This window comes from Cydia amplana, chromosome 17 (genome assembly GCF_948474715.1).
Source record: "Cydia amplana chromosome 17, ilCydAmpl1.1, whole genome shotgun sequence".
NCBI classification, from domain to species: Eukaryota; Metazoa; Arthropoda; class Insecta; order Lepidoptera; family Tortricidae; genus Cydia; species Cydia amplana.
Genome location: NC_086085.1, coordinates 10963106 through 10979028, shown reverse-complemented (window position 1 = coordinate 10979028; position 15923 = coordinate 10963106). Strand labels below are relative to the sequence as shown.

The following is a 15923-nucleotide window of genomic DNA, read 5'->3' as shown; positions in this document are numbered from 1 at the left end:
GTTTTCGTTTGCCACCGACGTGGTATAAAAAATTGGTATCATATTTTTTAACATCTGAGTGTGCTTCCGTATCTTTATCGGTATCTGAAGTGAAATCAGCGTCCTTTCAGTGTCATTGAACTTAAGAAAGTGACTTTTTGTTTCAATTGGTTTGCGTGAAACAAGCTTTGCTTAATTAGCATTTATTGTCCATTTGATATTAGGTCATTTAATATTTGAGGATTACAATTTTATACGGTCTTTATCACGCTTTGAGAGTTCTAGAGTTAGACCAAGAAAAGTCTGCAACGCCATAATTTCATAGAAGTTTTTCATGTAAAATTTGCGATTTTAATAGGAGAAAAAAAGTGTCCCAAGATTTTTATTTCCAAAGGACATCGAACATTATGCTAAATGAAGATCTTTGAAACAATAAGGTAGGTATGTATCACATAATTTATTGAGATTACTTTAGGTTTTACAGCGGTAAATAGAGCTTAATAATCGAGCTATTAAGCAATTAACAGCACGAAATGCTTCCTGAGGTCAAGTCTGTTGTTTTGCTTTGAAAGATATAGATCTATAGTCTATACCAACTCCAGTAACTAAAAGTTGCAAGGCAATACCTTTTTCTTAAGCGTTTTTACACGACTTCAAAACAAGTCCGCCCTTTCTAAACGTCCAATGTCAAGTTCAAATAGCAGACAAACAAACGTACATTGTTTAATAAGTAAATATATTTAAGATTTGCAAAAACTCGAGTTATGTAACATTATGATCTAACTAGAAGCACTAAGACGTATACATTATAATGACATAATGAGATGCAGTCTGTAATTAAGCGTCTACAATCACAGTTTAACCACTTGATTAGCCCCTATTCAATGGTACTTAAATCACTGTTGTTGGCAATGGCGATATACATACATACAAAACGATATAGGTAGGTATATTGCATAAAACACACAACGGTAAGCTACAGAGAGACGGGCCAATTCGTACGTACACTGACATCAGAATGATGTGTGAATCATATTATTTAGTCATCGTGCGTCTCGCCCGCGCCAATACATGTACGGACAAGTATGAGCGAGATGCACGATAACTAAATAACATAATTCAAATATCATTTTGATGCCTGTACGTTCGAATTGGGCTGTGAGGCCTCGGCAAACACATGGAGCGACAATCGAATTGAAATTTGAAAATTGATATCACTCTATTTCGCTCGCATATGATGATATTGATGATACCTATGTATGTATGTAATGAGGTTGCTATTGGGAAAAAGTCCTTTACAAAACGTATAAAACCATGTTACATTCAAGTTTCAGCGACATATAATCTTTCGAAGCAGTTGCTAGATACTCAGCAAACTACTGCACTAGAAGATCAAACAAATGTTCGCTCTCTTTCACGTATGTACTAGCTAACAATCATGCTGAAACAGGACAGCAATATCAACGATGTAAGTCTACATAACCCATAATCTTGCAATTCTGAAGTTGTCCTCAATATTCCGGTAAGAAAAATACGCAACGATAATGAGCTCTATAAACTTGGTAGTAAAGATGATTTTCGAATAAATCCGGTATGAACTCTGGCATTATCAATACAGTTACACAATACCGGATCGAGGAAATTGTCGTGAAACTGGCCCCATGTCCGGCGGAACCATTTTCGTCTCCGTTTCAACTAAAGTACCTAGTCTAGCTAAACATTCTTAACCTGTCTTACCTCGTAATATTTTTGAAGTGAAAACTTCTTTTGCGGCGCTATGCACTTTTTGAGGTGGGGAAAAAATGTTAAACTCGAGACAGCGTAAGACGATCATGTGACCGTAAGATTTAGATGGCCACTCATTTAGATGGCATTTAAATAAATAAAGAAAAACTCAATGACATTACATGAAAAACTGTTACATGTAATGTCATTGAGTTTTTCTTTATTGATTTAGATGCCCTCTAGTGAGTTTCGCTCTAACTGGTATTAATATAACTCGAGTACTAACAGTGATGTGCTTAGGGGTTTCAAGTAATTAACGCTAACGCTAGATGGCGTTAACCTCAATTATACATAGTGCATTTTGCACTAGTCATTGAGTTAGACCGCGTGTCTCACTCCGCGATTTCGTCGCTTTGCTACAGGTAGCTAAAAGTACATTCTGTTCGGCCCCACTTTTGGGGAAAGCCATAAGCCGCGCGTGGCGCTGTCGCCACCTAGCGGCCATATCTGTGCTGATCGTAACAGACGCGTTTTGTTAGAGAGTGAGTCTTCTGTCCTTAGTACTATTATTTATTCTGTGGTTAGACGTAGTAGGTACATTGTCTTCCATCGTATTTTCCCGGAAACGTTCGTATTTGTCATGCTTCTTCAGTCAACCTTCGTACTTTTTGTACTGAGACTGACTAAAATAGCAAAACACGTTCGTACATTTCCGTGAAAATGCGATGAAAAATAATTATACACTACATCTGTAGGTATCTCACTTTAAACACTTAGAGGCTTGCCCAAAAATACTTTGTCAGATTTTTATGTAGTAATAGGTATGTTTCTTACTTAACTACACGTATATTTCCGTACACGGCGGGAAGAAGTTGATAACTCGCGGGGAAAAAATGGAAGAAATTTGAACCTTATGCAATTTAATTTTAAGTTCAAATTTTTTCAATAAAATAACTCTAGTTATCAACTTCTTCCCGCCGTGTACCGATTTAATACCTATACATAAAGAAGAATTACTTTAACAGGTATAATAATGTGTTACATTTGATACAACAAAGCTCATAAAAGCTTGTAAATACCATTACACATTATTTGTATATTATGACTTATGTTAATCGTAAAATTATGCTAAAGTATTACAACTATGTCTAGTAATGTATGTAAATGTGTTGCTTACCAAGAGTTTTTTATAGCTTGCCGAGCATGCGCCTTAGGATAACTAGTTTATAGGAAGTTTTGGTTTAGGTTGTTCGGTTGTAATCCCAACTTTTGTTCTAGATTTGTTTTTATTTTCGTACTCATCTTGAGAAGAAAAAAGAAACAAAGTGAATAAGGTACGATATAATCCACCAGATCTTGAAATTCATAGGCATATCATGCTACGCCGCCATTTATTACAATAATTAGGTAATTATTTTATTAAGAATTTTTCATTCTTCACTAATAATACTGGGTTTCATCCACGTGTCGGTATTCGGCGAGCCATTGGAATGATCGCTGGCCGTGACTCCGTGTGAACCCAGTCAGCCGTATAAGGAACATACTGTACATATTATTTTAATAGTGATATAATACTGGTATATTATTCAAATTATATGTTGTTTTACGTGTGAACTGAGAAGGCCGTATAAGGACCGTATAAAGGTGAGAGAACTCTCGTATATTATGCAATTTAATTTATTTGATTGGTAACGGTAAGGTTAGGCTTGCTAATATAGAGAATTAGAGATTATAAGACAAAGATGCTAGTGCCTGGTTTTAGTGAGTAAATGCTTATAAATGTTTAAAAAATGTGGCATTTACTTAAAGGTAAATGCAATCTTAAATGAAATTCAATGTTCTGCTTTTTGAAAAATGATCTTGGTTTATTAACTACAATATATTTATTATATTTCGGTAAGTACAAGTTTACAGTTTACATAATATTTTTCACATAGCTCGAGTACGTGTTGAGTAAGGTGACAGCTGTGATCTCAAAATTGTATTGAGATGACACCGTACCCAAGCTATGTTAAAAAGTACCTAATAAAATAATCGAACGAGCGAATACTTTATTTTCCTTAGACTATCTTGTGTGTGTGTTGTTGTGTTGTTGTACAGAAACCAACTATTATTATAATTTATTACTTATATCTGTAATCGATCAGGAAAATATGCCTCCGCCATACTCACATTTTCAGGTAACCTAGTGTTGTTTGTTATTTATCATTTCAATAGCTGTTTGAATTTCCTTAATTGTAAACATAACTAAAGTTAATATTAAATCTGATTGAATTGGTTGGTTTGAGTGGTTTTATAACGATCTAATGGCGTTATTTATAAACGCGTTACTGGCCTTAGCTATGACTCGTTTGTGTTTATATGTTATTTTGACTTATGTACAGTCAGCAGCAGAAGTTGCTAAGCGGGTGTTCTAATGAGGATTACCTCCGGAAGTAATGTTTAAATATTAATAGAATTCGATTAGGTGCTCCTAAATCCTAATAGTTTCTAACCTGAATTAAATAGTTCTAATATGACTATAAACATATGTATACTTATTAGTATGCAATAATTTTAAATCATTTAAATAAAAAAACATAGTATTAAATATATTAAAAACGGGTCGCTCGACATGTCGAGCGTTTACGATTTAAAATACGTGAATGACCCGTTTTTAATATATTTAATAATATTATACCTATCATGATAAATAGACGCATTAATTGAATTAGGTCGGTATATTTATATTTGCGTCCAAAACTACTTGCAGTGCCAAAATTTTTGATTTAGATTTACTTATGTCTCGTCATCGGTATTTAATTTTAAAAGCAAACGCCCAAAAAAACAAATTAAATAAAAACCATGCCTGATTGTTTCCTTCTTGGGTGGTAAAGTGAGGAAAGTAATCAGCGGAAGGCATAAAACTTTAGACGTGCACTTAAATAAATTACGTACTAACAACAATACAATAAAATGAACATAGGTAGACTTTATCTCGACGAAATAAGGTTTACATTCGGTCAGTTAGTTAAATTGTCGACTATTAATGTACGTGCTGTGCTCTGTATGTCTACGCACGTACTCTTTGTGAACTAAGAAAGTTATTCCTTGTTTTCCCCTTAACTCAACTCAGGTAAGAATGGCAGTTTATTTGTAGCGTTAATAAACGCTTTAATGACTATAGATTTCTTTCGATTAAAATATATTTTTCTTTAGTAGAATATTTATTAATATAAGTGCACCATTCCACGATCAAAGAGATTAAGTTGTTAACTTAGACAAGAAAGTGAAGAAACAAGATTCAGGAAGTAGGTAAATAAGGGGAAAGCTCGATGACTTGGAAAAACGGTAGACTGAGAAGTTTGTATCTCGATATTCTGTGTGGGTATTATATACCCACAACAGTAAAAGTACGCTATTTAGGTACTTACCTACTACGCTTGATAGAGATAAAATACATTTTCGAGTCACATGTTGTTTGCCTATTTCTCTCATCGCTCTATTATACAAATATATAGCATACTAGTGACCCGCCCCAGCTTCCCACGTGTTAAAAAATTATACATAAACCTTCCTCTTGAATCACTCTATCTATTAAAAACACCGCATCAAAATCCGTTCCGTAGTTTTAAAGATCTAAGCATACAATCAGACAGACAGACAGCGGGAAGCGACTTTGTTTTATACTATGTAGTGATATTACAAAACTAAAACTCTATACATTGAGTCAAAACAAACTTATAATACGAGTAATTATATAGAAACGAATAAAATAAGCACAGAGACAGAATAAAACTAAAACAAACGCTGCATCATACGAATGTAAACAAAATAAACTGCCGTTCGGCCTTCACACAGCGTCAGCCTTCGGCGCAGTTTCAAAACAAAGCCTATTATACTAAATCTAAACCAGTATATTGCTACCTAATCCCTTGGCACTTGACCTATTTATAGGCTATCTAATATCTATACCTATGTACTTTATGTAGGTACTTTAAAGGTATTTCCCACGGCCCGCTCGGTTTCCTAGTCACGAACGTGCATGACGCATCTATTACATTGAATAGAATAGAATAGAATAGTTTTTTTTTACTTGCACTTGCATAATTGCACTTATTGCATATTGCACTTATTATTTACTTTATTTATTTATTTACTGCTTATATCACTGTGTTGGTATAGAAATTAATGTGTGTGTCGTTTTAAACGTATTAGCTATTAAGCTATGGTTTAACAAAAAATACAGTTAAGCAATTACGTTAAGTAATAACTAAAACGGTTTCATAAAGCCTGAATTTTTGTTAATTTGTCTTTTAACTTTGGCATAGAGTTGACTAGTATATAATATTGTGAATAGAAATAAGTTCGCCTCACACATGTAGTATCGTTAAGGTTACCACATAAAAAGAATCAGTGCCAATCGGACTATTATACCGATGGTTATCTTAATGAACTACAAAATATACTATATTTAACTATATTATTCAATACCACTGTCTGTCAAACCAACTAACTGATTAGGTATTACATCAAAATTGCATTGAGATTGAAATTTGATTAACATCGAGGCTAATCCAGAAAAACTTAACGTAAGTATCATAAAAGTGAAATACCCATGAGAAACTTCATACATATCGTAAGATCGACACATTCCGGTACTCATTCATGGCACTGGAAAAAATAATTAGAATAACGCCGAGCACAATAGAGATTAAAAACTTGGCTCCCAGCCCTTTTACATATCTATCGCATATCTGGCCATTGTTTTGAGCAATGAACAGAGAGACCGGTAAATAAAAGGACTGTCAATCTGTATACTTAATCACGTTACGCGCGACAACACGCGCCACGCCACGAGAACTCAGTTGACATATTATCGGTATTTATAGAGTATGGAGCTTAAAATACCCACAGTAATACAATTTACAGGCCAATTCGAACGTGCATCTGACATTTGAATCATATTGGAGCCGAAATAGATAACGTCGCATGGTGGAAATAAATGTTGATGTACCTATCTAAGACTTCGACACCTCAGTAATGATTCCATCAACAACAGATATGAAACGCATCTTGGTATGGAGTTTTCGAGGCTTAACAGACTTTTTCATTTACATGTCTCTGGTACGTAGGTACGTCAATTGCAATGTTTCCTTGTTTGATAAAGACAGAAAGAAACAGTCATTAAATCAGATAAGAACGGTCTATTTCTGCATTGCAGTAACGACGTTATCAGACGTTAGTTAGTAGATAAACAGTTAAAGTGTGATATGAAAGGAAAGGTGAAGTACCTGGCAAATAGTGATGCGATTATGAAAGAAGAGTATCGATAACAGGGGCAAGATGGCACTCATATATCGATAAATGTCTATCGAAAATCTAAAATTTATCGGGATGGCAGATGTAATGCAAATGTGATAAGTGTGATTCTTATTGCTGACTGATTCGTAGTTTGTGAAAAAGGTTATGTATAAAAGTAATTTCGATCGAACCCCAGACTCAAGCGCCGTGTTTTCTACTCTGATTCATAATTGTTTTTATTAGGTACCTCACAAAAACTACTACTACTTAGTCACGGATAAACCAAAATGATATATAATGTACCTACTAAAACAAACATCATGACAACCTGGAGTAGGTAGGAGGTACATCACCTCAAACCAACAAGTAGGTATAATTACTAATAAATTAAGTAGTAATATGAAAATTGTTACGAATTGACGTTCAACTTGTACCATCGCCCACACTGTTAACTGTCCATCGGTGGACCTTTTTACAAAAGACATTTAAGGTCCGATAGACAGTTAAGAGTGATAGCTGTTTGTACTGATTCTAGTCTTCTAAGGACATAGTTAAGATCAAATACCTACTGATGCGATCGAGCGTCAAACTCGTTATGATCGTTAATAATATAGATTTTTGCCACTTTACCATTTATTTTACTATTTTTCTTTTTGTTTGACCTTGACTGTAAGTACGGTAAACCGGGGTGACTTTCAAATGCAGGGGCGACTTAGATATTTCAGTTTTTCAGCCGTAACATATTTTTATTCGGAATTTTTATTAGTAGGTAAACAAGTATGTATAATAATCTAACTTATTATACGAACAGTTCGGGAAAATAATGAATAATGCTAATTTTGTGGCAGTTTTAAAACTATCAAAGTATCCCCAAAATTTCCTAAAGTCACCCCGTTTTACGGTAGCTAAGTCAACAGTCATTAACGATCTCGTGGCTGGCGACGTGCCGGGGAAGCCTCGTCTAGTTACGTTTGTTTTACAGTGTGCATAATTGCATTGCAAAGCAATTTATTTCCTTGTAAAGGTCTGTATGATTACTTTGACTAGTAGTAGGTGGGTAGAGAGAGAAGCCTTAAGGAAGCAAGTTTATTTGTACACACACTGTACAGTCGCCATCAGATATATCGAAGCGGCCGAGGAAGGTCTATTCCAAAATGAAATTCTGAACACGCGCTTTAACGCCTCACTTGACAATAGAGGCGCGTTTAGATATTTGTGAGCACTTTGGTCGCTCCGATATAAATGATGGCGACTGTACTTGTAATTAAAAATATATTGTATAAGCCTCCCTGACTGGGCTAGGCTCCATCATATCTCTTTATTCTCTTCTCTCTAATATTACCTATAGCCTGCAAAACATACAATAGAAGTACAGACATATACTGTACCTAGATGCGTAGGTACGTAGGTTAGCTATCATCGATATCGATAGAATAATTATCGAATTTACACATCATAATACTGTCAAGATATCACTCATATAATTCCATACACAACGATACGAACGGCGCAATAACGAATAACGAAAGACACGTGATCGATTAGTGATTCCACTAAATATTATATAAATATTTTATAACGAACACGTGAGACAGGGTCTTGACTTGTATTGGTAGATACGGTTGGCGGGTGGCCAGAAACCGCTTGACTGCTAAGGGCTTGGATATTTGAATTGTAGAACTCGATTTACATAATACATTATTCGATTACTTATATAGAGTCAGATGTTTAACACACCGAAAGTTGTGGGACATGACTGTGATTTTTCCTTTTTTCTTGGCAAGACAAGATACCCATGATTTTATCCTTTTATTGAGGAATTTAGGCGCAAGATATGCTTGATATCACATCTCTCATTTGTCAAGATAAGGTTTAAACACCAGTTTGAACGGGAAAATATATCAGTTTGCTAGTAACATCATTATGGCCTTTTCAACAACTTTTCAATCGGTTCTGCCGACCGTTATACCGAATGAACTACTGTATGAATGTTATACTGAATGCAATAAAATTTTGATGGCATTTCCATTTATATTTGGCTGGTTCTAACAAATAACAGTACAGTAACAAGTCATTAAAATAACTCGAATTTAGTGTCTGAATCAACATGCGATAATAGGTCGATTATCGAAAACTGGTAACTGGCAAACTGGAATAGGCAAGATGAGAATCACCGTTGCGTGATCGTAAGCAAATAGAGTTATCGGGTGCCAACTGTAACGTTACTTCGAGATCCTCAACAAATTTCGTACGTAAAAATAGTTTTTTTAACTGGTTAGACTGAGCCTTAAAATAAGTAAGTAGTCGGAATAACACGCCTCATCTTACGCCTCTGTCGGACAGTGGCCTAGTGACTCTGGTTGCGCAAGAGTTAGATAATGACCGCACATTCTAATGAGCCGTCAATTGAATTGAAATTGACGAAAACTTCATTGATACGGCAATTGTTTTATTGGGGCTATTGATATAATTTACGGTTATGAAATTAGTTAAAACTGTTAAATGTTGTTAAGTGATTTTAAATGGATATAAATTCAAATACACTCTGAATCCGAGTGTAAATGCTGTAGATATATTAGTAGTCAGTCATGTCAGTCATATATGATTTTTTACAAATATATACTAGGCTCGAAAGAAAAACACGAAACGTAAATAGAATAGTAAAATAAAGCCAGTTCTCAATCATACATTCTTAATGAATTATCAGATGTTAAAGATTCTTTGTCAAAAGTAATAATTAAGTAGCCAAATACATTGAGTAATTCAAAGAATGTAACACGAGTATACTTAATTAAAAAACTGAACTCGAGTAATAAAGAAATTTAACACATTATGCTCAATTCTGTAACAGGTGACAGAGGTGACATATAGTTCGCAAATCCCAATTTTTAATAATGATTATAAGTGTTAGTAACAAAATACTTTTCACCTCAGCAGCTCGAACAAGGGTACTTTGCTACTTAAAAACAGTGAGCAAAATCGCATTTTGCTCACTGAGTGAGACAAAATGACATTCAAGTGACCTTAATATTCAAATGTAATTTCAACATGCGGGGTCTAATACAAGTTCGAAATACTTGGATTCTATTATCTCTGTCCCTTTCACGTCGTTAGCAAAAATAAAGAGACAAAAAAAGTTCAAACGACATTCAACGGTAGGTATATAGACGGTTTATAATATACCCCCGAAAAACGTCAGAACGCTTCGTTCCAAAACACGTACGAGTATGAATTCTTAATAATTAAATAATGAAAATAAAGTTTAAGATTTGATAAAAACTAAGTAATAAAAACACTATATTTTACGTTATTACTTGTACGATTAAAATAATGAACTCAAAAAATACACAGAATATCACGTAAAATAAATAACTATACTTTTAAGAATCTCTACTAAAGTTTACAAATAAAGTAAGTATCCGCAATTCGGACCGTATCTTATAATGTTTTTTTTTACAAAAAAAAGTTGTCGATTGAAGTGTCAACCAATGGATGATCGTTGTTTTCATATATTATTACCTATTTTACTGAAATTTATTAAGTTTTGTTGTTGTGTTTGATTGCGGTAATTAAACTTAATTGTTAGAATATCTTAAGAAAACATGAGTGAATAGGTAAGTGATGAAGAAGGATTACCTACATTTTTCAGGTGTCTAATATGTTCTCACTGCCGAGGTGAAAAGTTTTGTGAACTACACGAGATCAAAGTTATTTACATCTCGTGCACTTTTGAGTCCCTTACTACGCTCAAGATTCTAAATTAGATTATAGATAATAGAGATCTACTATAGAATCTTTCGCTTGCACGGGACTCAAAATAAGCACTCGAAGAAATATCAAACTTTGATCTCTTGTTGTACAAATAACTATTGTTACTGTAATGCAGCGGTCGGCAACCTTTTAGCAGCCAAGGGCCACATAGTAGTTTACGAAGTTGACGCGGGCCGCACATTGTTAATATTTATGACTTTATCAGACATTGTCGTTTGTCAATATTGCATACAAAATAGCCAGGGAGGCTCGCGGGCCGCAAGTGACAGGTTCACGGGCCGCATGCGGCCCGTGGGCCGCGGGTTGCCGCCCGCTGCTGTAATGCAATCATTTCTTTCAGTGTAAAATAAATTCTGACTATGGAATCGCTACCGATAGCACCCGATAGTACATATCTGGGAAATTGAAAAAAATAACCTTTCATATTACATTCATACGATTGGAAACTGCCGGGATTGTAGATGTAAACTTTATGTACAGTTTACAGAGCTGACGCAACTGAAATAACGCAGTTGAAAAAAACGGTACATATACACATTGGCGCCAACGCGTGCTCCCGTTGAAGAACTCCCTCGTTATAGAGCGAAACATATCGAGCATTCATCGACTTAAAATACGTTTTAATGGCTCCCCTACACGATGGGCCAGCGCCGGCCACTCCAAGGGACGCATTTATGCGTTAGAGGGAGCAAGTGATATTGCTATCTCATTCTACCGCATGGCTGCGTCCCTTGGAGTGGCCGGCGCTGGCCCATCGTGTAGAGGAGCCATAATATTATGTGTCTTTCGGAAGTTTAGTTACTTCAAAGAGCAGTGGTCATATCAACCTGTATCGTCATAAGGTCTACTGAAGGTTAGTTAAATGTTGCTGCATGTTTACATATTTACGGCGGTGTTGCTCAATTGGTCTGGGGATTAAGTAGATAATAAACTGATATCTAATTATTTCCGAATCAAAATAGTAAACAGTGGAATAGTACGTTGCATTGAGGTAAAAAGAGATATCTAATACTTGGCAGGTACATTGTTAAAGTAAACGTCTTTTAATTCATAAACAAATTTACCTGTACTTTTCCAAAAATTTGAAAATCTTGGGCTAGGTAATAGGTACTGAGAGTCACGACACTCACGACTAGGTTATTGTGGGCCCGAGTCGGATTTTGTAATAGATATCTATTAGACATCGCCAAGATACGATAACGATATGTTTAAGATCTAACCTGTCAAATTTGACATTTCCGCGATTCTGGAGATACTTTTGAACGATTTCCACAAGATATTACTTAGAGATCTAATTCACATCTAATAGATATCTAACACGATCTATCGTAAAAGTGACATTGGTTGCCCGAATTGCGCTGCAAAAGAGAACTAGTTGAAATCTAAACTATAACGTATCTACATAGAATGGATCTAGTACGTGTCGTCTCTTGTGAATATCTTGAAGTTCGAATACGGCAGTGTATTCAATAAACGGAAAAATAATACTTATCTCCAATTTATATAAAAAGTATGATTCCGTTTGTGACGGACCATACAAAATGTAGGTCCTATGTAAAATCGTAACCAAACTGATACAGACGAATCCATATTGTATGGGAATCGCGAATAGGAAGAATTGCGTTTGTGTTGTCGATCGCATAATCCCATGGAGACCGTATACACTTTATTCGAAGTAGAACCAAAAATTTATAATTTTTCGAAAAAAATACGGTACTTATATAAATTGTTGCTAATAGGTGGGTCAATAATCAATATAATGGCGTATCGATTCAAGACACAACATTTACCTCCTAAAGCAGTGGTTCCTAACCTTTTCAGTCCGGTCACCCCTATGACTAACTAGGGAACCTAATTTTACCCCTCCTCCCAATGGTAATAAAAAATAAAACGTGTACGTTTGTTGTATTGTTATATTAGGTTAGCTTATTACCCCCGTAAAATACCAGTTTTACCCCGACGGGGGTAATTACCCTCAGGTTAGGAACCGCTGTCCTAAAGTGTTATCATTGAAATAAATTTAGAGTTAATGTATTCCAGCAATGCAAGGCTGTTGATAGTATTAATGAAGTACCTCCACAATTCACGGTTGCCCTTGATCGACCTCATGCTCATGCTCTAATGCATAATGTTATTTCGTATGAGTTTCATAACAACACTTTTAGTAGTCAATAGGCATGTATATATCATTGGAAGTAATTTATTTTACAGTAGATATGGTGCTAATTTACCGGCCTAGTGCGGTAACTAGCACTTATACGTGCGTATGTCGAAAATTTAAAGGGCCATATGTACTGTAAAACGTTGTACAATACTTACACGTGCGAAAAGGTAATTCGCAACCCGGGTCGATTTAAAACACTCCCTTCGGTCGTGTTTTAATTTATCGCCACTCGTTACGAATTTCCTACTTTTCGCACTTGTATCGTCTATTTAAAGCAGAGGTTAAATTTCATTAAAAATATACCGACTGACGTACGAACGATTTTTTGCAACCAATAGCCGAATTAATTAGTTAGGCAATTAAAAGTAATGAAAACTTTATTTATATTATACAAAAGGTATTTATTTCATTAATTAAAAAAAATAATTAAAAGTAATTAATACAACAAAAACGTATTGTTTGAGATTCATTTATTATTATTGTTTTTATACCGCTCTATTGTTTTCGTGGGAACATGTTATTTAAAATATAATAACTTTACAATTCGGGTTCAAAAATATCTGTCGCAGTTTAATTGGTCTACATAATAGAGAAATAATAGTTGTATTTGAGAATGACGAGTTTTTGATTCGCTACTTTTGATGCTGACGTACCTATATGTAGAGTATCTCTACAGTGATTATTCAGAAATAGAAAGAGTTAAGATTTACAGCTGTTTGAAGACATGCTTCGTGATTTAGACCTTTTCATGAAATCGGATCTTTTTTATGTTTATGAGTAGAAGTAGAACCATGAAAATAAAAGTAACTTTATTTAATAATAAGTATGAAATCCGCGAGCGGTAATCTCAATGAAAACACCGCATTTGTACCTATATTAATTAAGGTAGAACTATACCACCGCGTTGATTATAATCTCAACACACATCTAAACCATAACTACCAACGAAATATAACAAAAAACTCACCTTCCAAATACTCCACATTATGGTCCACTTCAGGAATCAGATGCATGAAGGTGGTCGACAGAAGCACACCACCCCCAAAAGACAGCAGTGTCATCACTACCCGATTCGTAGACTTCAAGTTGCTCGCCTCTCCAGCCGAGACCCAGTTGAACTTCTTCGCCAGCAGCAGGGGAGCGATTCCGCAGACCATGGAAGCACAGAAAAGGACAACCATGGACACCCCTTTAGCCAGAACAACCCCCTCGCTATCATCATCTTCATCATTACGGAAATGCATTTTAATGTTTGACGTGCGGCCCGGTTTGAACTGAACTGTGTGGTACCAAGGGCGCGCGCCTTTTTATACGGTATCGGTATCGGTATCGGTATCTGGTGCTGGTATCATATGCGCGCGCGTCGTTCGAGCGCCGAGTGGGTACTAGTCGCGTCGGTGCCGCCGGCGGTCGGACCGTCCACTCCCGCGCTCTACAAAAACCTTAAGGCTCTTGCAACATCAATTTGGAGTGCACTTAACTTTCGTCACTCAAGGAGGATTTAACTTTCGGAGCTACGGCTATATACAGGGTGCTTCCTATAACAGGAGCAATAAATTAAACTAAAGGCTCCTCAAACTGACCAACATTTGTTCAGCAACTTTTAATAATTATGAATCCTTTAGTCTTCCTCTTTTTCATACAAAATAAATATTGCCTTCAATGTACGCTGACATCAGTGTGTTTATCGTTGCTTGTCACGCTTTAAACATAACAAAATTCGCAATTCATTGCGTCTTAGAATAAACTCTAGAGTGTACTTAATAAAAATCAAAACGTGAGTTATTTTCAAAACTTGCTGAACAAAATGTTGGTCAGTTTGAAGAGTACAGCCTAAAGTTTAATTTATTGCTCCTGTTACATGCAGCATCCTGTATATTATGACATGAACATGACTGAGATGTATTAAAACATATGAGTGACATGATTGGGCTTGGTCAATTTCGTGACTTATGGCCCTCGCTCGTCTGTGACGAACGAATTAAAGTATGACCAGTAAGTAATATAGGTATGATCATTGTCAAGAGGGCGCTGTTATTTTCATGTATAGGGTGACAGTTCAATTTAGTATGAAAAAATTTGTTCCAGTGAAATTCCGCAACATGGCGCGTATATTCCTGGTCAGGCTTTAACAATCGCTGTGTGTTATGTGTGTACGTGACTTATAATATAATTGCGGCGGCCGGTTTTTTAAATATATTATAATTAAAGTTTAAATTACAAAAACTATACTTTTCATTAAACGAAACTTAACTTATGACTCGTCAAGAACCCTGGAAGCACTGAATTATCAAGTGTAATTAATGTACCTATGTTTGTTTAACTATATCTTAGGCACGCGCTACGGTCTGTATGCCTTGACTGATTTAAATTAATAGATTCGTCTCAGTTAAAAAAATATAAAATCAGTCACAATTAGGTATGTACATTAATTTATTTCTACTCGTAGGTACAGCCAGCTGCAAAATTGCAGACACATTATTAGCGAATGAATTAATAAAGTGGTCATGTACGGCGGCGGCGGCTGGGTGTACCTACATACATACGTATAGAGTCACAAAGAAAAACTTTTTGGCAGCAATGCATGTAGCACGCAGCACTTTTTAGGGTTCCGTAGCCAAATGGCAAAAAACGGAACCCTTATAGATTCGTCATGTCTGTCTGTCTGTCTGTCTGTCCGCCTGTCCGTCTGTCCGTCTGTCCGTCTGTCCGTCTGTCCGTCTGTCTGTCCGTCCGTATGTCACAGCCACTTTTCTCCGAAACTATAAGAACTATACTGTTGAAACTTGGTAAGTAGATATATTCTGTGAACCGCATTAAGATTTTCGCACAAAAATAGAAAAAAAAACAATACATTTTTGGGGTTCCCCATACTTCGAACTGAAAGTCAAAAATTTTTTTTCATCAAACCCATACGTGTGGGGTATCTATGGATAGGTCTTCAAAAATGATATTGAGGTTTCTAATATCATTTTTTTCTAAACTGAATAGTTTGCGCGAG

At 35.6% G+C, this 15923-nt stretch overlaps 1 protein-coding gene across 1 annotated transcript in view; it reads right to left on the bottom strand.

The window, feature by feature from the left end:
- Window positions 1-14315, bottom strand: part of LOC134655971 (zinc transporter ZIP1-like) — a 41307-nt gene extending 26992 nt beyond the window's left edge. Inside the window, exon 1 of the mRNA XM_063511486.1 lies at window positions 13890-14315. Within this exon, the coding sequence (XP_063367556.1) occupies window positions 13890-14166 (277 nt within the window). The 5' untranslated portion in view covers window positions 14167-14315. The remainder of the gene's footprint in view (window positions 1-13889) is intronic.
- Window positions 14316-15923: the final 1608 nt, after the last annotated feature.